General features: G+C 39.6%; 2 protein-coding genes, 1 long non-coding RNA gene and 1 pseudogene across 3 annotated transcripts; 2 read left to right on the top strand and 2 right to left on the bottom strand.

Moving 5' to 3' along the window:
• Positions 1 to 255: 255 nt before the first annotated feature.
• LOC128604665 (succinate receptor 1-like) lies at positions 256 to 5,523 on the bottom strand (annotated as a pseudogene).
• LOC128604682 (kelch-like protein 10) lies at positions 5,091 to 7,344 on the top strand. The gene has a single exon (XM_053619791.1). It carries the CDS (start codon positions 5,522 to 5,524, stop codon positions 7,310 to 7,312), a length of 1,791 nt encoding a protein of 596 aa, XP_053475766.1. The 5' UTR covers positions 5,091 to 5,521; the 3' UTR covers positions 7,313 to 7,344.
• A 5,436-nt stretch (positions 7,345 to 12,780) lies between these two features.
• Positions 12,781 to 15,368, bottom strand: LOC128604683 (kinetochore-associated protein 1-like). Its single transcript, XM_053619792.1, has 2 exons — positions 14,805 to 15,368; positions 12,781 to 14,337 (listed from the first exon to the last, which is right to left on the bottom strand). Exons 1-2 carry the CDS (start codon positions 14,862 to 14,864, stop codon positions 14,068 to 14,070), a joined length of 330 nt encoding a protein of 109 aa, XP_053475767.1. The 5' UTR covers positions 14,865 to 15,368; the 3' UTR covers positions 12,781 to 14,067.
• Positions 15,369 to 15,378: 10 nt separating this feature from the next.
• Positions 15,379 to 20,038, top strand: LOC128604684 (uncharacterized). Its single transcript, XR_008385256.1, has 2 exons — positions 15,379 to 16,217; positions 19,917 to 20,038. It is a non-coding gene; the product is annotated as an uncharacterized LOC128604684 (long non-coding RNA).
• Positions 20,039 to 23,290: the final 3,252 nt, after the last annotated feature.

Here is a 23,290-nt window from a genome sequence, read left to right on the forward strand (position 1 = left end):
GACTTGGTAGATTTAGTTTGACTCTGATCTTTGTGTTAAGGTGAGAGTGGTGAATTGAGCATCTAAATCTTCTCTGAGGCCAATCCCTAGCTGAAGACGCTTCATGTGATTCCGCTCCTGTTTTGCTTGATCGGTTTCTTGTTTTGTTTTACTTCATTGTGTTGCTTTACGGTCATTTCCTAAACTGTTTTGCTTTACCGTTATTTTCTTTGTTTTACTTATTGTTTTGCTCTAGTCTTTTCTTTTTCTATTTTTTCATTGTGCTGTTGTTTTTGTTGACTTTAGTTTTGGATGCATGTTTGGTTTATGTTCTGTAACCACATGTAGTGTGAGACACTATTTGGTAAATCAGTGTTTTCCAGCTTCAAACCTGTTCTTTCAGGTTTGTTTTCCCATATATCCACTTTACTATTGATGGGGTGTATGCTATGCTTTATTGTCTCCATGCTATAGTGGCTTTATTTTCCATTTTGTATTGTTTACCATAATTCTGGTTCTGCTTGGGTGCTGTTAAGTTCCTCCATTTCATGTGGTGGTGTCAGTGGGTCTGGGTGTTATAGCCACCACACCAGGGTGTCTAATACTCTTTGCTTTTCTTTCTTTGTTTATCGTTTAGTGTGTTTGTGCAATTTTGGGTTGACGCGTGTTTTCTTTCTCTCCAGGAGCCAATGAGTCTTGGTGGGACAGGGGAGGCCAGCTGCATTAATTGAATACTTATGTACATGTGCTTTTTTTGTTTTTTATTTTTAATAAATCTGCAAAGATTTCAAACAAACTTCTTTCATGTTCTAGTGCAAGGTGATGTGACGTTGATTCTCAAGATTGTGGTCACTGCACAGGTATGTAGCTTTTTCTCCAGAAGGCAGCTTTTAGACCTGATACATATTGTGTCAAACTATGGTGGAAGATATCCACACATTTGGGATAAACCACATACTGTTTTCTGGGGCACCAGAGTTTAAACCATTCCGACCCATTAAGATAGTTGATGTCCCTGTTTACTGTGTGCATGGCCAGTGAAAATGTAACAGATTATTACTGTGGTCTTGTTCTTGACAGACCCTCTGAGGACCTGAATGCACTGCTTTGGTACTCTGCCTGTTCAAGCACCATGAATGAAGCTTCTGCTTGCACACACCAAGAATTACAAATGGTGTCAGACTGGAATGAGTTGTTTTAATGCCAATTCCATCACGAATATCACAGGAACAGAGGGCAGCAAGGATGAAGTGGTTTAGAGGTCATTGAAAAACAAGCGCTTCCATTTTGTTCCTCGTGTATAGAGAAAAAATTGTAGTTAGAAATGCAAACACAACAACGACAGAACAAAATGGTAAAATATTTGAAATGCCATGTAGCTTTCACAAAGCTCAACAAGGTCAATTCCTTGCAGGGTTAATTGCAAATTTTACTATACATAAGCTTTATTTCATCCCATAAAATTTGTTTTAGAAATGTACTTCTTAATGCTTGTCCTTCCAGTTTTTTATTAATTAGTAGCCCTTATTTTATTATTTTTATCGCATTCTTGCACAGAATTCCACTGGAGGAAAAAATTATATAAATAACTATTGAAAACACTATCATATTGAAGAAACTCCATATTTTTATTCATAGTTTAGTAGTAACTACACATGTTCTAGTGGAATAATAATACTTTACTGCTGAGACAATAGCTCCACCTACAGGAAGATGTCTGCAAATAACTCTACAGTACATGTCTATTTTAATTTTGGCTATGTGTAACATTTAAATTGACAGAGTAATAGGAACTCCATCCATCTTCCACGGCTTACTCCTTTTCAGGGTCGCGGGGGAACCTGGAGCCTATCCCAGGGAGCATCGGGCACAAGGCAGGGTACACTCTGGACAGGGTGCCAGTCCATCGCAGGGCACATTCACACACCCATTTATACACTACGGACACTTTAGACACGCCAATCAGCCTACCATGCGTGTCTTTGAACTGGGGAAGGAAACGGGAGTACCCGGTTGCCAAAAACATTTTCAGTACACCTTGGTATAGATTTTACAAGTCTCTAGAACTGTACTGAAGCATTATTCTTATAGAAGAGATTTACTTCATTTGTTTTGATGATGGTAGCAAGCAGTGTCTAACACTGGCAGTTGCATTGCGATTTGATTACTGTGAAGATTATAGCATATGATTTACATTTTAATACTTAAAACACCAAGGTGTACTGAAAATGTTTTTGGCAATGTTCTACTAAGACACTTTATATCGGCTTTTGCTTTAATTTGCCAGCCAACTGTGAATAAATATTCACAACAGTCAGATTTCAAAGCAAGGCAATTGTTATCAATGCTGTCTTTGCTTGATAGGTCATACTTGCTTGTAGTGCAACCATTAGCATCCTTTTAAGCTGCCTCCACTTGTCTTGCAGTGCTTCCTTAAAGCTGTCCGTCATGAGGAAGTAAAACACTGGGAAGATGACACTGAGCCTATGCAATTAGCCGTGTCACTGCGAAAACCGAATTGATGTAGTCTACGATGCACGGTGACAAATTTAATTCAGGAAGCCGAGAGGCAATGCGCACAATCCTCATTATATGGATGGGTGTGTAGAGCACCAGAAACATGATTGCCACAGCCCCACGATTCTTACTGGCCTTTGGAAGGATGTCGCATGCATTTCCTCTCTTTTCATGAGTACAGAAACCATCCTTTGTGATGATAGAAACAAACCCACCAGGGGCATCACATATCCAGTTATTTTGAGCACTATGCTGTAAATCAGAATAACTCTGCCCACTCCAAGGCTTGCAAAATCACCACACACTGTCCAGCCATTGTCCTCCAAGTCCTGGATAATGAAGTCTATGAGGGGAGCAATTTGAGCATTTACCCAGATCCAGTTCAGTATGGTGATGCACAATGAGGCCTTGAGTGTCAACAGGATGTGTTCTCGCTGTGGGTGACATGCAACAAGAACCGGTCCACACTTACACGCATCATGAAAAGGATGCTAGAGTACAAGTTCACATGGAGGATGTAGCGATTGACCATGCATAGTGAAGTACTGAATTTCTTCTGGTTGTAAGCGTAGTTATAGGACAGCTCAGGTAAAGTACACAGGTAGATGAAAAGAGACACAGACAGGTTAAACAGGTACAAGTTTGTTGACTTCCAAGCAGGGAGCCAAAAGATATAGCTTAGGACCTGCACTAGGTTTCTGATGAAGCCAATAGTAAATTCCAGACCATACACTGGCGAGAGGTAATATCTTTCTAATAATGGAGCAATGACACTACAGCAGTTGTCCTGCAGCCATAAAAAAACTAGTGTATATATAATTACTGTACATAAAGGGTTCTATTTTCATGTTATTTAGTTTGCTGGTTAACACTAGAATGATGCTTTTTTTTTGGGCGGATTAAAAGAATTCACTCTTGAACTCTCTTGCTATTTTTGTGGACATAAATAAATGCTCTGTGCTAATGTGTGTGGAACAGTGCAGAAGGAGTTATGATGTACAGAATCTACACAATGTGATTTTCAAATCCATTTTGGTCCAAAAATGGACATGTATTACCCAAGGGATAAGATTTTTCCCTGTTAAAGTTCAGATTTATAAGTGGTTTATTCAGTTGCACACTAGGTTTAATTTTAACCAGCATTTAAATCCATGCCAGCTGAGACACACCATAAAAACACATGCCCATCCAGTCTACTATATATTCTATACACACAAGTGAAGCATAAACTTCAGTCAGTAGTGTCACATGTGCTTCCACATTTCTTGACCTCCCTTAGATGCCTTAGTTTTAATTTGATCTGCTCTGAAATTATGTTCTCAAAACAATAAAAAATAATTAGAGTTTGTATGAAGCAGATTATTTATTATTCTCAGGTGTGGGGCTTTAATTCTTTTTAAGCTTTCAACCCTATTTTGATTCATAAATTGTTTTAATTTATTAGCAAAACTGCGCAATTTAGAATGAATGTTGTATTTGACAGTGTTGAAAGAGTTGCTGTGAACTTAAGTTCAGAGGCATCAAGATTAAAAATGTTCACTTGTCCAAATGTTGTACATAAACATATACAGTGGGGTCAAAAAGTCTGACCTTTTTTTCTGAGGTTTTTTCATTTAAAATTTGAAATCAACAGAAGGTCATGAAAATTCACAATGAGTCACAACTAGTGATTGGGATGAATAGGTTGTACAGTATTGTCCCATTAGCTCAGGTATTCCAGGTATGTCAAGTATGTAATACTGTTCATTATTGTAGCAGGTGGGGAGTTGGTTTAGCGGAAGTCTGCAGAGGGTCTGTGCTTATTTTCGTTTTCTTATATGAACAAGCTGTTCTCTCTCTCTCGTGTGTGTGTGTGTGTGTGTGTGTGTGTGTGTGTGTGTGTGTGTGTGTGTGTGTGTGTGGTTTAGAGGTGAAGAGACAGGACACAATCCCATGAGATCAGCGTGTTTATTAGGGCATATACAAAAAACATAGTCATGAATCAAAGTATAGTCAGTTAAAAAGATTAAACTATTGAACTGGTAAAGAAGAACCCAAATTTCTATAAAACACTAGTTTAACCTCCTGGGAAACTGCTCTACCCTGGAAATAATCTAAATTTAATCCGTAGCAATAAATAATTTCAAGACATGTGGTCATGATTCTTACAGAACAATGAGAAATAGTTCCTTTCTACACCTCTCTTTAGATCAAATATTTATTCTTGTTACAAATATAACGTTAGAAATCTTCATCCTTAATTCTCTAGCAGGAAAAAAAGTGTTATTTAGAGTGTGTAGTGTAATGATATAAAATATCATATGACACTTTTTGTAATAAAGTAATATCTGTAATAAAACCTACGTAGGCCACACTAAGTAAAGAACATAATTAGCATTTCATTTAAAATGTCATGGCGTCAAAACTTATAGCAGTGTTCATCAGTTCAGAATTTATTTCTGGTGTAAAACAGCTAAAAGTTTTAAAAGGTTACTTAAAGTGGACAAGTTTAATTACTTTTCTCACCAAAAAGCTGGAAAGGTAATGTTTATCTGTATAAACATACATCTCTCTCTCTCTCTCTCTCTCTCTCTCTCTCTCTATCTATCTATCTATAAAGCTATTAAACAAACAAATAAATAAAAAAATACAGCCATTATTAACTATTTCATCATCAATATTTAATCATTTTAATGTAGGATTAATTCTACTTGGGAAATTCACCCTGGGAGGTGGGTTTTTTTTTTTTAACAGGAAAATAAATGGTTCTTTACACCAGACTTGTGCATTTTGGACATGCGCAGGATTTAAAGCTGTTTTTAAAGCATTTCACAGAGACTGATCCTGTACTGCAGGTTTCTGTCAGGTTCACTGCATCCTGTATGTATCCGTGGTTACAAAATTAGAATTGGAACCTTGGAATCATGAGCTGTTATTATTCTGAAATGTGGAATCAGAACATTCCGAGTTGAAAAGCTGATCTGCATCAACACAATCCACATTCAGATGAATGTTGTACATTCAGTAGCTCTGACCTGCACAGAACATGAGTAAACAGGAAGAAGAGAAGGGAATGGAGAGGAAGGTAGACGGGATGTCCTGCAACATCATCAATGAGCTGCGGTTAGAGAAGCAGCTCTGTGACGCAGTCATCGTGGTGGACGGCGCCGAATTCCATGTGCACAAGATCATCCTGTGCGGCTGCAGCCCGTACTTCATGGCTCTCTTCACCAACAGCGGGTACCCTCCTGATAAGCTCAGGTACAGCATCCCTAACGTTTCCGCCGAGATAATGGAGCTGATCGTGGAGTACGCGTATATAAGACGTGTTATCATCACGGAGAAAAACGTGTGTAAGCTGCTGATCGCTGCTGATTATCTGTTGGTGAACAGCCTGCTGAACGACTGCTGCACGTTCCTGAAGGCTCAGCTGTGTCCCGAGAACTGCGTTAACATCTGTCGTTTAGCTCACTCCTACTTCTGCGAGAAGTTGAAGCAGCAGGCCTTCCGGTTTATCTTGCACAACTTTGAGGAGATGGTGTGCCTCTCTGAGGAGTTCCTGGATCTGACGGTCGAGCAGCTGAGCGAGATCATCGAGAAGGACGAACTGAACGTGAAACAGGAGAGCGTGGTGTTTGAAGCCATCTTACAGTGGATCAAACATGCGCCATGGAAACGGAAAGCGCACATAGGAGTGTTACTGCCCAAGGTGCGTCTGGGGCTATTGACACACGATTACCTTATGAACAATGTGAGCAACAACGTTTTAGTGATGGACGACATGACATGTAAGCCGATCGTCACCAGAGTTCTGATGGGCATCGATGACCTCAACCCGAGCCTTCCCCTCAGCTCTGATCTCCAGAGACTCCGCCTGCCCAGTGCCGTTCTGCTGGCCATCGGTGGCTATGGCCACAAGAATCTCAATACCATAGAAGCGTATGATACGCGAGCAGCGCGCTGGGTCAACGTCACATGCAACGACGAGAGTCCACGAGCCTATCACGGGACGGTGTATCTGAACGGCTTCGTGTACTGCATCGGAGGATTCGACAGTGTGGATTTCCTCAACAGTGTGAGAAGGTTTGACCCCATCACCAGAACCTGGGCTCAGGTGAACCCCATGCACTCTTGCCGGTGTGACGTGAGCGTGTGTGTGCTGGACAGTCGTATCTATGCGATGGGAGGATTTGATGGCTTCGAACATCTGAATACAGTGGAGCGATATGAACCTGAGAATGATCGGTGGTGCATGATCGCGCCGATGCACGAACCAAGGGGTGATTCTAGCGCTACAGTACTGAATGGCAAAGTGTACATATGCGGAGGGTTTGACGGGAACGGGTGTTTGTTCACGGGGGAGTATTACAGTCCTCAGACGGGAGAGTGGACCCTCATCACCCCCATGATGATCAGAAGGCGTGGACTGGGCGTGGTTGCATACGGAGGATGGGTTTACGCTGTCGGGGGAAATGATGGTGTTAATCAAATAAGCAATGTAGAGGTGTATAATCCTCAGACCAACATGTGGACACAAGGTCCAGCCATGATCAACCAGCGCAGCAACTTCGGCATTGAGGTGCTGGACGATCTCCTGTTCGTTGCTGGTGGAGAGAACGGCACTACCACCATGGCTGAAGCGGAGTGTTATGATAAGCAGACTTCTGAATGGCATGCAATCGAAAACATGGGGATTTCTCGCCGTGGTCTGAGCTGCTGTGTGCTGTCTGGTTTACCCAACATGGCAGAGTACGCTGCTCCCCGAGACGATACCTACAGAGTCCCTCAGAGCTCACAGAGCACCAGAGGCTACCTCACACCTCCTGCCAATGTCTGAGACGTACAAATAAACCTCTCCCTTCATCAGAATCCTTTTGTTCTCAAGAATCAAATTAACCACTCTGAAGCAGTCAAACTACTGAATTTGCCTTTTGTTTCCCCTCTTATGCTGCAAGCCGTTGTATTGAAACTCGTAAAACCACAACGTCCCTCATGGAGACGTGCGATAGAACAGTCCTGAGAGCTCTCACACACACACGTACACATACCTGAGATCACAATGACATGGCGGCGCTCATGTGGTCAACTCTAAACAGAATTCCCTTCACGTTATTTTCTATGTGATGAAACCGGACTTTGTTGACTTGTAGCTTTTATGTCATAAGTTTAGGTTCGTGACGTAATTCCGCTGATTTTAGCCCAAATTCACTAATGTGATAAAATAACTGTAACGGATCATTTTTACAAGCAAAGATGAAGACAGGGGACGACGATTATGCATCATTTCTCTCTGTGCATCACAGGACTAATTCATGTAGGTCTTATTAATATGTTTATCAAACTCAAATATGACCTTGCTCAGAGTATCCACCATTATTTCTGAGCCGGAACGCCTTTAGATCGGAACGCCGGAAAACTGGTTCTGTACTTTCAGAGCTCGAGTACAACGGAGTGCAGCATTAATACCAGCAGATCCACAGCAAGAGACTCTCGGATAATACTATAAACACACCAGGTTCAATTACACTACAATCAAACAAGAAAAAAAAACATGGATTAGGAAAAAAGGACATAAAATAATGACAAAGAGTAAAGGAAAAGGAGAGACAGAGAATGTGTGTGTGTGAGAGAGAGGATGGGAGAGAGAGAATGATAGAGAGAGAATATGTGTGTGTGAGAGAGGATGAGAGAGAGAGAATGAAAGAGAGAGAATATGTGTGTCTGTGAGTGAGAGATAGAGAGAGATGATGAGAGAGAATGATACAGAGAGAGAGGATGAGAGAGAGAATGAGAGAGAATGAGAGAGATATGAATGAAAATTAAATAGAAAGAATGAAAAGCAGAAATCAAGAGGAAAAACAAAAAGTGAAAGACAAACACATTACATGAGCGACTGACAGAAAAAGTTCGAAACAAAAAAGTGAGAAGAAAAGAAATGTAAAAAATAACGGAGAGAAAGAAAGAGCAAAAAAGGAACAATAAAAATGATAAATATGAAAGAGAAAGAAATCATGGTAGGGGAATAAAAAGGTAGGACACAATTGCTAAAAAGCAGGAGAAACCGTGGAAAAGAAGAGGAAGAGAGACAGATAAAGAAAAAAGGAAAGAAAGGAAGGAGAAAAGAGTGAGAGAGGGATGAAAGAAATGAAGAGAGATTAACGTTTCACCTTGAAGAAGTCGGTTTTGTCAGCGATGTGCTTTAACATCCCCTGTGTGAGCGGCGGCCTGATCACCACGGCAACAGGACCCTGGCTCGGGCTCATCGGCTGGGCGGAGTCGGCCACGCCCACCCATTCTGCTGTCACCATGGCGATGGACTGCGTCAGACCCACCAGGTCCATAAGGAGGGGAGACGGTGACGGCGCGGATGCTGAAGTCCAGCTCAGAGAAACAGGTGTTCGTCAGAGACTTGAGCCACCGAGGAGGCGGAGTCACACCGCCGCTGTCTGACATCACCATCACCACACACACGTCATTAATAATCATATTAATATTAACTATTATTATTGTTGATGTTGATATTAATTTATAAGTAATCATACACCGTAATTAGTAATAATAAACAGCAAATAATAAATAAATCAGTAATATTACATAAAAAAGTAAATCCAGAATAATCATCAGAAAACTTTCAAATAAACAATAACATGCAAATGTGAGAGTATGTTCTGTTTAATATGCGCTGGTTAAATAAAATCATTTTGGCAGCCGTGAACGCAGACACACACTCCTTCTGTTCAAATACACCTAGCCACTCTGTTAACTCCGCCTCCCCCTGGTTAGCCCCGCCCCCCACTGGGTGATGTAGAGCTCCACCAGTCTGCACAGAAAGTGCTGGAAGTGCCCGAGGCAGTGCTGCATCACAGGAGCACCAGAGAACCAGGCTGGAGTTTAGGATTGGACTGGAGAGGGGCATGGTCATCAGACTCCGCCTCCTCGTACTGAACAAAATCTGTAAAGCTGCTCTCTGGAGAACGAACTGCGGAGAGACTTTCCCTGTCCTCAAACACGTCCTCGCTGACCGGGACATCAAGACATGACCGGGCTGGGGGGGGAGAGAGAGACGAGAGATAGAGAGAGAAAGAGAGGGAGGGTAAAAAATGATTTAAAAAGTATACAAGATCATAGTAAGAAATGAAAGAAAGTATTAGAAACTAGTGTAGAAAACAAACAATCTGATCAGTGTCACAGCTTATAATTCATACTGTTTACTGCTTTTCTTTCTTTCTTATTCTTGTCTTTTTGTGTGAGTTACAGCGAGAGTGAAGTGTCCAGCGTCTCATTAGTGTGTGATAACTGCGTGATGACTTCACTCAGACTGTGTGTGTGTGATGTGTGTGAGTGTGTGAGATACGTGTGTCGGTGATGTGTGTCTGTGTAAGTGTGGTGCACTGACCTGGAGTGTGTCCTGCTCTTGGGCGGGGCCACTGGACAGGAGGACGAGGGGGGAGACGAGCGGAGGTTGGACTTTGGAGCAGAGGTACAGACAGTGTTGCAGACCGAGCTGCAGCGTAACAGCCGACACTCCTCAACACTCCTCAACAACAACTGGGGCAAGTGTTCTGTCTGGATCTCTATATACACATCTCCTACACACACTTACAGAGAGAGAGAGAGAGAGAGAATGTAAGACAGCTGATCTGCTGAAAGTCATGCTGTAACTGAAGCTGAAACTGTTACACAGTCAGTGTGTAAAATGTAAAGTCTTGATGCTGTGTTTTTGGTGTACGATGTTTTTGGTGTACGATGGTGTTTTTGGTGTGCAATGGTGTTTTGGTGTACAGTGGTGTTTTTGGCTGACATGTAAAGAGTCCTCAGGGGTTTAATAAGATCACCACTAAGAACTGAATACTTACTTCAAGTTGGTTAATGACCTTAAAACATTTAAACAGAAATGGGGTGTAAATCAATGTATTTGTGATGTTGATTATAACGGAAATATGACATTTTTATTTTAGTTTTTTTGGTGATTATGTGATGTGCTGAAACATGATGCTTAACTGATTCGTCTATGGGGGGCGGGGGGGGGGCCTTTTAATCTTTGGTATTAAATGATATTTTAAAGTCAGGTCCATCCAAGGGTTTTCTCTCTCTCTCATTCTGTCGCACCTAGGATTCTCTCTCTCCCTCTGTCTCACCTAGGATTCTCTATCTCTCTCTCTCTCTCTCTCTCTGTCTCACCTAGGATTCTCTCTCTCTTTCTCACTCTCTCCTCACCTAGGATTCTCTCTCTCTCTCTCTCTCTCTCTCTCTCGCTCTGTCTCACCTAGGATTCTCTCTCTCTTTCTCACTCTCTCCCTCACCTAGGATTCTCTCTCTCTCTCTCTCTCTCTCTCTCTCTCTCTCTCTCTCTCTGTGTGTGTGTGTGTGTGTCTCTGTCTCACCTAGTATTCTCTCTCTCTCTCCAAGGGTTCTCTCACTCTCTCTCCTTCGCACGCCCCCTTGCACTCTTGCTCTCTCTGGATTTCTGTAAAGCTGCTTTCTAGCAATGTCTAATAATAAAACATTAATTCACATCAGTTTCATTTCTATAAATCACTTGTTAGAAGTGATTTATAGAAATATGAAATAGAATGTTATTGATATTCTACTGACTGTTGCAATCTCAGAGATGCACGATGCCAAATCTGAGACATTTATAAAGCAAGTTTTTTGTGAAATGAAAACATGTTGGTGCTCATAAAATATCCTGTTTCTTAAAAAGTAGTGTGATTAATTGCTTTTAAATGAGCTATCATTTAAGCAGTCTGGAACAAAGTCTAACTTAAAAACTGTGAGGTCAGCGTGAAAACTGTGATATTTAGGAACAACTTGCCTGATCTGATTGTTCAGGTAGTTAACCATCTCCTCCACCTAATCAGACCGATCTTTTAACACCAAATGCTTCATGAGGGGCCGAAGGTGCTCGCTCTGCATCAAGCTCTAGAACCTCGTACTTCAAACACAAATCTGCTACTAGACGCGCAGCATACACACATACAGTAGAGACAAATATTGATTATAAAATAACAAGGTGTCTACAAGGTGAATGAGGCAGAGCAGCGCACAGCTGCGGTGTTCAAATGTCAGTCTGAGACCGGATCTTCCCAACAGCTGAGAAAAGAACAACAACAACAAAAAAAGACAGACTAATGTGCTCATTCTAAACATTATCGTTTTTATTGTAATAACTTCTACAGGGACTTCTACAGGAAGTCTACTGATTATTCAGACTAGTCGCTGCAGCCCCAAACATAAGTTATATGAAGTGTAACTATATACAGATAACGTTATTTAGTATTAATGTAATAAATCATTGTGTACTTTGTTTTTCTTTAAAAAAAAAGTTAGTGTTAGGTTTTACACACCAGTATAATGTGTCAAGTCTGATACGTAACGCTTAGTTTTCCAGATATACTTTCCTCATATGGGACGAGGCGTATGAATGAATGCTGACGTTCATTCATCCAGTAAATGAAAGATTTGTTGCAAATGAACATGACGATAAACTGCTGTCCATCAGAAATTGTAGGAGGCAGGTATACATGTATATGGGCTTGGAGGGAAGGTAGGATGAAGGAGTTATAAATAATAATTACAGTGTTACTGTACATGTAAACTTTAGAGCTTTGATTTTACCCACTGGCCCTTTAAATTATACTAATACTGTATAAAATGGGAAGAAATCATATACATGCTGAAGCTACAGCTATATAATTTATCTTTGTCTCTGCACTCAGGATGGGACTGAGCAGACATACCTCATATCCATGGAGTGCATCTGCAGCAAATACACCACTCTGAAAAACAGAAGAAAAGAAATGTGCATAGAAAACACTTTTCTCTGATGGGAAAAAGAGCTGTGAAGTATAATGGAGGAGTTTTTAGTTCACCTCATGAGATCAGGATCCTCAGTAAGATCAGTCACAGAGTCCTGGTACTGGAGGTCCTGTAGTGACAAACACTGCTACTAATAATCGCTCAATAATCTGTGTCTTTTGGGGGGTTTTAAAGATTTAGTTGCTTTGTTTGATAAGATGCTTTGAGAATTATTCCTCAGTTTTCAGCCTACATTTAAAGTTCCTGCGTGTGTTTGAAAACCTCTTACCTTGCCATTTGTCTGCCCTGGTGTGCAAAGCCACTTCTCTAGAAGGATATTACTGATATTGAGAAGGTCAACACCGTTAATGGGTGCGGTCTCTTTAGCCACTGCGTGAATTTCTGGTCAGGCAAACAAAAGTGGCACAGAAAACATGTGATGAGTAAATGCTGTTGTTAAAAACTGTTTAAAGCAGCCTTTTGTTATACACCCTAGGGCTAGGGGTCGACCGATAGTGGATTTTACTGATACCAGTAACCAAGTCGGGCAGAAGTTTTAAAACTGATACTGAATGAAAACACTCGAAGTAAAATATTCCTGAACTTTATTACAAAAATAAAGTACTGTCTGAACCATGAAAAATGTACTGCACATTTTAAAATGAAATATAATATATTAACTATTAATAAACATTAATTTAATGTAGCACTCGGTTAGATTTCCAAGTATCTCAGGAATCTCATATTTATGTCTTCAGATCTCCATCAGCCCGATCAGCCTGTTCTACCATTACTTCTATTAACTTTTAGTTCTGTGCTGCTATGAGCTAGAAAGTGTGGTTTACCGCAGAGTTCAGGCCTGGAGAGTCCAAATGAACACACACACACACACACAAACACTGACACACACACACACACACACACACACACACACACACACACAAACACTGACACACGTGAATGTTCACAGAGACTTCTGGTTTATTTCATGCAAAACAAAAGTATTTATACACATTGATAAGAAGCAGTGCGTTTCTACTGGTCCAGGTGTCAGACAGATTTAAACAAAACACACAGCACATAGTCATAATACAAAATAAGTCCTGTGTCATGTTGACATGGAAATACATAATATAACCAAGGATAGCAGTTGATCAGCTTATTTAAAGAGGTTATTAAATGAATACAAGGTAATTAAACGAATACATCCATCATAGGTATTTGATAGCAGTTCATAATATAAGAGTACATGATAAGAGAATTTCCCTTCACACTCCAAATAACAAATAAAAATAGAGATGTCCAAAATGAATTAAAAAACACTTCAAATAACAAGAATGAGTTTTTATTTCTCCTCTAGAGGTCACTCTCATGCTGCATAATGACATCGGACAGTTCTCAGCCGCTCCTGCAAGGGACGCAGCCGAGCTCTACTAAGGGCTGCATGGTTCTCAATGAAATAGGAAACTTTTTTTTTGGCTTGAGCAATTATTCGATTCTTACATTACTTACGGAGGCTGCATTTGAACAGACAATAAGGAAATGTAAAGCTTCAGTGCTCCGAGTTTGACAGCAAAATATTCACATCTTTATCTACACCATGAAAAAAATTTCCATACTTTCTCCAGACTTTCCAGAACCGTGCCTCGCTTGCTGACATTTAGGCACATCGTGATTCTAAATGACCAGCAACATCAGTACATCAACCCTAACCTTTCATGAGTCCACACTTTCATGAGTATAACCATTAAAAAAAGAGGCTATTGTACATCTTAATAAATATTCAAGTTGCAATCAAAATGGTGCGTGATTGCTTGAGTATTGGTGCTTAGGGTCTGCATGGTCAGATTTACTCTCACCAGGGGAGGTCTGTCCAGCAGGACTCTTCACGTGCTCCACCACTGAGCTGTGCTCGAACAGAGACACGATGAGACGGCCGGGCAGTCCCGTGAGCTTCAGCAGCTTGGGGCAGTCCAGCTGAAAAGTCATGAACACGTTCTCTGTGGCTGACCGCTGATACTGCAGCTTCGAGGTGAAGCTCTCTCCCCTCGTCTGTAGCTCCTCCTACACACACACACACACATACACACACACACACACACACGAAACAAATCCATAAACAAGTGCATTCAATAGATCATAAAGTAGAGTCATTTATGCTGTATTAAATATATACACTGTATAGAAAATATAAAATGATGCCTAATATTTTTGTAATAGTTGTTAGTCAACAAAAGAGCCTCTCTGTAAATGCAACAGGACTGCAAAAGAAAAAACAAAGCAGCGACCAGTTATATTAAAGCGCAGAATAAAACTAAGACAAACCTGTATTCATGGAAATGACATGACTTTAAGGCTTAACCAAGATAAGTGGAAAAACAGTTTGGTCAATAGTGATGGGAAGGAAAGACATCATTGTAAAATTTGTTTATAAACAAAACACTAAAGATTCATCTATAAAAGAATTAAAATAAAAACTCATACATATATAGATTTATTTTATAAAGCATCTTATTCCTGTGGTAACAAACCTGTAGCGTATCAGACTTCAGCAATTTGTGTACGAGGTCCAAGCTGAATTTCAAACACATGGTTCTCTCTGCACCTGTAAACAAAGCAGCGGGGCAAATTTCTATATTTATAATAAATAAATCTATTCATGATAGATTAATATAATCAGTGATTAGACAAGGTTTAGAGAGGCCAATCGTAACAAAACTCAGTGGACCGGTTTGACTCTTGACCCCAGAGGTCTGTGCTCAATTTGAACCCAAACGGTCATTGGGAGGCACCATCACATTTTGTTTTGTGTGTGGATTTTATATCATGTGATGTTTCCCACAAACACAAATTCTTTATATCAAATTGTAGATCTCCTTATTTTGAACAACTGTGCCTCAAGAACCACTGCTGTCAATCAAATTGCTGTCAACTCATACATACAAACTTATGCACACACACATGAACTGGTGTGACTAACAGACCAGATCTTGTGCGATTTGTAAAAATAAATAAATAAAATTATTATATGAGCACAGTGACAGGGGCACCTTCATAAAGTTTTGCATTAGGTCCCCAGATGTTTAGGACAGTCGCTGGATTTAGTTTTACACATTAATTTATAAATATCTATTGAATAAAAATGAAGCCATGTTTTTCATAATTGTTGTACAGATAGGTGGCAAATTAAAGGAACACCCTTAAGAAAGGAGTTAGGGGTGAGGGCATTTTTCTGGCATGGTTTGGGTCCACTTATCCCCTTAAAGGAAATGGTCACTGCACATCAATATGAAGTGGTTTTGAATGATCACCTTTTTTCCTATGATGAAGCATTTCTATCCTGTTACAAACGGACAATGCACCATCCATAGGGCACAAGGGGTCAATGAACGGTTAATGATGTGAAGGATATGTCATGGCCTAACCTGATCTCAACCCAGTTGAACATCTATGGGAGATTTTAGACCAATGTGTTATGTCTATGTGATGTCTTCATCATTATCAAGACAGCAAATGATGATCTTTTGGAACAATAGTGTGCCATTCCAGCAGTACAATTCCAGAGACTTCTAGAATCAATGCCAAGGCACATTGAAGCTGTCCTGGGAACACATGGTGGCTTAACACTGTTTATTAAGGTACTGTTAATTTTCCCTTTAATTTCTCACCCATCTGTATAATGTCACTGTCACATGGAAACCTAGTATCTCCAGATTTGATCATTTTTCCTTCTTTAAGTTCTTTATAAAACAATGCTATTGGTCACCCTTTACATTTAACTGTGGGTTTCACAAATATTTAACCAATGAAAAGTATTAAAAAGTGTTTGTGACTAAATCTCAATCTCTAAAACTTTTGGTAAAGCCTCATAACTCCACCCCACCTACATGTTGAAGGATTGATGTGCCACACAGCAGAGCTGAACGTAAACAGTGATCTTGAAGGTACATAAAGAACTGGTTGCTTTGAATAAATACAGCGTTTTCTTTCATCAGTAAACACCAAGTCTGTAAAGGCTTTTTTAATCTAACATTAATGTCATTTAAACATTTTTTTTTATGTACAGCCACACTTCCAACTGTAACAGTTCACTGCACAACATACAGGTTTTTTTTTTTCCTGAAAAGTAACAGTTTGTCATGTGAGGTTTCCACCCGAGAGTGACAGCATGTACAGTGTCCTCCACTAATATTGGCACCCTTGGTAAATATGAGCAAAGAACAAAACCTTTTGCTCAAAAAATTCACAAAAATACTCTGCTCTCATGGATAAACAATTGCAAACAGGTTTATTAAAAAAATGTTACATGGGTGCACAACAATTTATTTATTTATTTATTTTTTTTGTATAGCGCTTTTTACAATAGACATTGTCTCAAAGCTGCTTTACAGAAATATCAACATGGTATACAGATGCAAAGGTGTAAATTTATCCCAACTGAGCAAGCCACTGAGTGGCGACGGTGGCAAGGAAAAACTCCCTAAGATGTTTTAAGAGGAAGAAACCTTGAGGGGAACCCGACTCAGAAGGGAACCCATCCTCATCTGGGTAACAACAGTTAGTGTGAAACAGTTCATTATGGATTTATATGAAGTCTGTATGGCGTTAGGAGCAGCCGTAGTCCCAGCAGTCTGGAATTAAAGAAGATTTGAGCTCCATCCAGAGGCAGAAAGGATCTGGATCTCTAGTATCTCCATAAATTCATGTGGGGCTCGGCGAAAGGAGAGAGGGAGAAAAAAGATTATTATGACTGCGAAGTAGTAGAACAGAATCTAGTCAGGGTAGGCTTGACTAAACAAATACGTTTTAAGCCTAGACTTAAACACTGAGACTGTGTCTGAGTCCCGAACACTAATAGGAAGACTGTTCCATAACTGTGGGGCTCTATAAGAGAAAGCTCTTCCCCTGCTGTAGCCTTCACTATTCGAGGTACCGTCAAATAGCCTGCACCTTTTGATCTAAGTAGTCGTGGCGGATCATATAAAACCAAAAGGTCGCTTAGATATTGTGGCGCGAGACCATTTAGTGCTGTATAGGTTAATAAAAGTATTTTATAGTTAATGCGAGATTTTACTGGGAGCCAATGCAGTATTGATAATATCGGTGTGATATGGTCGTATCTTCTAGTTCTAGTTAGGACTCTAGCAGCTGCATTCTGGACTAACTGGAGCTTATTTATATTCCTACTGGAACATCCAGACAGTAAGGCATTACAGTAATCTAATCTAGAGGTGATGAATGCATGACGAATGCATGAATTATTATTATATGAATTATATAAGTATTTCTGCATCATGTAGTGACAATATATTTCTTATCTTAGAAATATTTCTGAGATGAAAGAAAGCTATCCTAGTAATATTATCTACATGAGCATCAAATGATAGGCTGGAGTCAATAATCACTCCAAGGTCTTTAACTGCTGCACATGATGAAATAGAAAGACCATCCAGAGTAACCATGTGATCAGAAAGATTACTTCTAGCTACACGTGGGCCTAATACAAGTATTTCTGTTTTATCAGAATTAAGTAGAAGGAAGTTAGTTAACATCCAACGTCTAATGTCCTTTACACATTCCTCAACTTTACTAAGCTTCTGTCTGTCCTCTGGCTTCGCTGAAACATACAACTGTGTATCATCAGCATAACAGTGGAAGCTAATTTCATGTTTACGAATAATTCGACCTAGGGGTAGCATATATAAAGTAAAAAGCAGTGGGCCTAAAACAGAACCCTGCGGAACTCCAAAAGTAACCTCAGTACGCATGGAGAAATCACCATTTACATCTACGAACTGATAACGATCGGTCAGATAAGACCTGAGCCAGGAGAGGACTGTTCCCTTAATACCAACAACATTTTCTAATCTATCAAGGAGAATAGTGTGATCTATAGTATCAAAAGCTGCACTAAGGTCGAGTAACACAAGCAGAGAGACACAACCCTGATCAGAGGTCAGTAGAAGGTCGTTTACTACTTTAACTAATGCTGTCTCTGTGCTATGATGAGGTCTAAATCCTGACTGATACATTTCATGAATGTTATTCCTATCTAAGTACGAGCATAACTGCTTTGCTACAACCTTTTCTAAAATCTTAGAGGTAAAGGGGAGATTTGACATTGGTCTATAGCTGGACAATTGAGACAGGTCAAGATCAGGTTTTTTAATCAAGGGTTTAATAACTGCTAATTTAAGTGATTTAGGTACATAGCCAGTGCTTAGGGAAGAATTGATTATATTTAGAAGTGGTTCAATTACTCCTGGACAAATCTGTTTAAACAAACATGTAGGTACGGGATCTAGTATGCAAGTTGATGAATTGGCTGAAGAGATTAATGAAGCTAGTTCAGTCTCTCTAAGTGGAGCAAAGCACTCTAAACATTGATCTGATATTGCTACATTGTCATGTAATGGGTTTGTTACAGTACTGTCCGGTTTTAATTTAATGGCCTGTATTTCACGTCTAATATTTTCAACCTTATCGATGAAAAATTCCATGAAATCTTCACTGCTATGTAATGATTGAGTGTTTCTCTCTGTAGTGGTTTTATTCCTAGTTAATTTTGCTACTGTGTTGAAAAGGAATCTAGAATTGTTTTTGTTGTCTCCTATTAAGGTGGAGAAATAGATTTTTCTAGCATCGCCAAGAGATTTTCTATATTTCAGTAGGCTCTCCTTCCATGCTGTTTGAAATATCACCAGTTTGGTTTGACGCCGTTTACGTTCTAATTGTCGAGTTGTCTGTTTTAAGGTTCGCGTTTGATCGTTATACCAGGGTGCTAATTTTTTTTCTCTAATTATTTTCCTTTTGAGTGGAGCCACTCTATCTAGTGTGTAGCAGAGTGTTGACTCCAAGCTTTCAGTCGCCTGATCGAGTTCTATGTGATCTGACGGTGATCCAAATCTAATTGATGTTTCTGCGAGGTTATTTATGAAGCTCGGTGCAGTAGCTGATGTGTAGGTACGTTTTACGCGGTAGCGAGGCGAGGTGGAAATATTATGATCAATTCGTATTATGAACGAGATAAGATAATGGTCTGAGACAACTTCAGACTGCGGAAAAATGATAATTTTTTCTATTCTTAGTCCGTATGTTAGTATGAGGTCAAGAGTGACAATTATTAGCACCCCTATGAGTCCATGAGAAATACAGTATCTCACAAAAGTGAGTACACCCCTCACATTTTTGTAAATATTTGATTATATCTTTTCATGTGACAGCACTGAAGAAATGACACTTTGCTACAACATAAAGTAGTGAGTGTACAGCTTGTGTAACAGTGTAAATTTGCTGTCACCTCGAAATAACTCAACACACAGCCATTAATGTCTAAACTGCTGGCAACAAAAGTGAGTACACCACTAAGTGTAAATGTCCAAATTGGGCCCAAAGTGTCAATATTTTGTGTGGCCACCATTAAGTTCCACTGCAGTGGCTTAGTAGGTGGCTTTGTACTCAACCTATTTGCATTAAAGGAATTAGATATCATTTTATGTTAACAATATTTTCCCCTTCACATATTGAAGCCATTGATTTCTAATAATTTGACAATTATATGAGTGTACGATATTGACCTATAGAGTAGATACAAGTAAAAAGCAGATGCAATTTGTCAACTTTGCTCATTTATTTATCATCAGTAACCACTTCATCCTGCTCAGGATTGAGGAGGATCCAGAGTTTATCCAGGATTAATGGGCAAGAGGCAAGAATATATCTTACATCAGTCCATCACAGGAGACCACGGACACACACACAGACACAGAATCACAGACTCATTCACACCCTGGGGCAAGATAGCATAGGAGATCCACCAACCAGTAGGTCTGTGTGGTGGGAGAAAACCTGGAGGAATCCTGCACAGACGCAGGGAGAAACTGCAGTTCCACATAAACAGTATCCTGAGCTCAGGATCGAATCAGGGAACATGGAGCTGTGAGGTAAACTGGTCTACATGAACCATACTCATGCACAATATATGGTAAATCCACTTGGAGGAAGGAGTGGGGATGATTCATTATTAATAATTATTAGGGCTGCAACTAACCATTATTTTCATAATCGATTAGTTGGCCGATTATTTTTTCGAATAATCGGATGGGGCGGGGCAAACTTTCAGTACCATTTCTTCTTACTTGAAATAAAATCCACAAACTGAGTGTTACTTCAGACTAAAACTTTACACAAGTGTTTGTCCAAAACAGAAAAGAACCCAATTCAAACACACACCCACACACACACAGCAGAATATATATTATTAATTAGGACTGTAGTTTAATTCAGTGCTTTTTGTGCAGCCATGAAAATAATGCATAAATACTATAAAATAAATTATATAAAATTTTGTGTTTGAATTAGACATTACAGATCTTACTCACGCTACACTCTGTATCAGCGCGTCTACACCGCGCGTGATCGCAAACGCGGCCTCGTTACTAACACATCACTTCCGTTATAATAAACAACAGAATTTAAAACTGTAAGCGCGCAGATACAGCATATAATGACAATAAACTTACATTAAACTAAACCTTTTAAGCAGCCGTGCACCAGTTTCCCCTGCCCTTACACACAGTGGATATAAACATAACTTTGTGCTCCGCGGTGTTTAATATAAAATGCTCCCTGCATTTCTGATTTTCTTCCTCAGTCACATGATGATTTCTCCTCCATCTGATGGAGACTGACATCATGGGAATAATAGGTAACGCTGACAGAGAGTAAAACTGGAGAAAGTCAGTGTCGGTGACTCTGAGTGTCTGCTAATGCTAGCGTGCGTATGACGTCATGCGTCATCGTGACTTATACTACCGGTTAGTAAAAAATCGCTAGTGATACATTTGAGATGATTTACCTTTCTAAAATCCACACAGTAGAGTATACAGACAGTAGAGTATACAGTGCATAGTGTAATGTACAGTACTTCATTTGGGACAGAACTTTAGTATTTACTCCCCGAAGCGTGTTTTCTGAACAGAAGTAACGTAATGCCGACCATCTAATCCATAATGAGATTCATTACAATAATTTTCATCATCGATTATTATCCATTTTATCGATTAGTTGTTGCTCTAGTGCAAATATATAAATATAAATGATTTGACTTTTTTTGACCCAGTGTAAAATGTTAAAGAGCTATCTCTATATCTCTAGATATAACCATGCGGTATGTTAGATGGTGGTATGCTGTGTTCAATAGGACTATGTGAGCACAAACAAACACTGAAATCTAAGAATGTTTTTTTAAACAGATAATTAATAAAAATGTGTCCACACAGGTCTGTTAAATCTTTAACATATAACAGGTAGTGCGATAATGGAAAAATGGTATAAATGTAAACATAACATGCTTTGACTGAGTATTCAGCAAATTAGCTTATACCAAATATGATCATAGCAGTTATAGTGATAGCAGCCAGGTAAAGTGTATTTAAAGTGTATATAGTGACAGTAAATTAGATCCTATGTTTTTTAATAATACAGTACAGTATAATTCAGTTGTTCTATTAGTGCAATTTCAACCAAAATACAGTTGAGTGTAAAGTTTGTACCCCCTTTTGGTTTCTTTTGGACGGAAGAGTGTTAAATGTCCTAAACACTACAAAATTTGACTGTAAGTAGAAGTTAATTTTATTATCAGACTCAGATATCCATGTTAATATTTTTAATACTGCTCATTAGTGTTAAATGACTTGAAGAGTCAAACACATCGGATGGTCATGGCAGGATCTTGATTTTGTGTTCAGTAAACCAAATGTGTTGATTTTGATGTATGTTTTTGGATCACTGTCCTGCTGGAAGATCCCACCACCGGGAATGCCAATTTAATCTTTCTTGCAGAGCAGTCAGGATTTTATTTAATATCTGTTGATATTTGGTAGAGTCAATGATGCCATGTATCCCTAACAATATGTCCCGGTCCTCTGCAGAAAAACAGCCCCAAAACATTAAAGATCCTCCACCATATTTAACAGTGGGCATGAGGTACTTTTCCATATGACTAACCTCTCTGTGTGCTCTAAAACCACCTCTGGTGGTTTTATTACCGCCAAAAGCTCTATTTTGGTTTCATCTGACCATAGAACCCGATCCCATTTGAAGTTCCAGTAGTGTCTGGCCAAACTGAAGACACCTGAGTGTGTTTTTGGATGAGAGTAGAGCTTTTTTCTTGAAAACCCTTCCAACCACTTGTGGTGAGTAGGTGAATTTGGAGACTTTCTGACCCAAGACCAACTAATTTCTGCAATTCTCCAGCTGTGATCCTTGGAGATGTTTTGGCCACTCGAACCGCCCTCTTCCGTGTGTTGAGACGATATGGACACACGTCCTTGTCTAGGTTGATTCATAACATTTCCAGTAGACTGGAACTTCTTAATTATTGCCCTGATGATGAAAATGAGCATTTTCGATGCTTGTGCTATTTCTTATAGACACTTCCCATTTTGTGAAGCTCAACAACCTTTTGCTGCACATCACAGCTACAGTGGTGCTTGAAAGTTTGAACCCTTTAGAGTTTTCTATATTTCTACATAAAGATACACAAGTTTTCCAGACAAGTCCTAACACTACACAAAGATAACCCATTTAAACAAATGTGACAAATATTATACTTGGTCATTTATTTATTGGCAGAAAATAATCCAATATACATATCTGGGAGTGGCAAAAGTATGTGAACCTTTTGCCTTCAGTATCTGGTTTGACCCCTTGTGCAGCAATAACTGCAACTAAACATTTCCAGTAACTGTTGATTAGTCCTGCACATGGGCTTGGACATCAGTTTTGGCCATTCCAAACCAATAACTTTATTGTTCTTAACCATTCTTTGTTTTGGGCCATTGTCTTATTGCATGCCCCACTTTCTCTTGAGGCTTCAGTTCAGTTCCTGGGTTCATTCTTGCCTGCGTTTGGGGAACTCACCACTACACTAATTATAAATCTTTCAGATAGCTTGGAGATTTAGTACGATGTAGACCTTCTCAACTCAGGGTTTTTCCATCCCAAGGAAGTTTCT

This window comes from Ictalurus furcatus, unplaced genomic scaffold (genome assembly GCF_023375685.1).
Source record: "Ictalurus furcatus strain D&B unplaced genomic scaffold, Billie_1.0 scf1, whole genome shotgun sequence".
Lineage (NCBI taxonomy): Eukaryota > Metazoa > Chordata > Actinopteri > Siluriformes > Ictaluridae > Ictalurus > Ictalurus furcatus.

Bases quoted from the DNA above. Each gene is read 5' to 3' on its own strand.
- LOC128604682 (XM_053619791.1), top strand. From the start codon at position 5,522: ATGAGTAAACAGGAAGAAGAGAAGGGAATGGAGAGGAAGGTAGACGGG.
- LOC128604683 (XM_053619792.1), bottom strand. From the start codon at position 14,864: ATGTGTTTGAAATTCAGCTTGGACCTCGTACACAAATTGCTGAAGTCT. The intron at 14,338-14,804 runs GTTTGTTACCAC...GTGTGTGTGTAG, and splicing joins TGAAGTCTGATACGCTACAG to GAGGAGCTACAGACGAGGGG.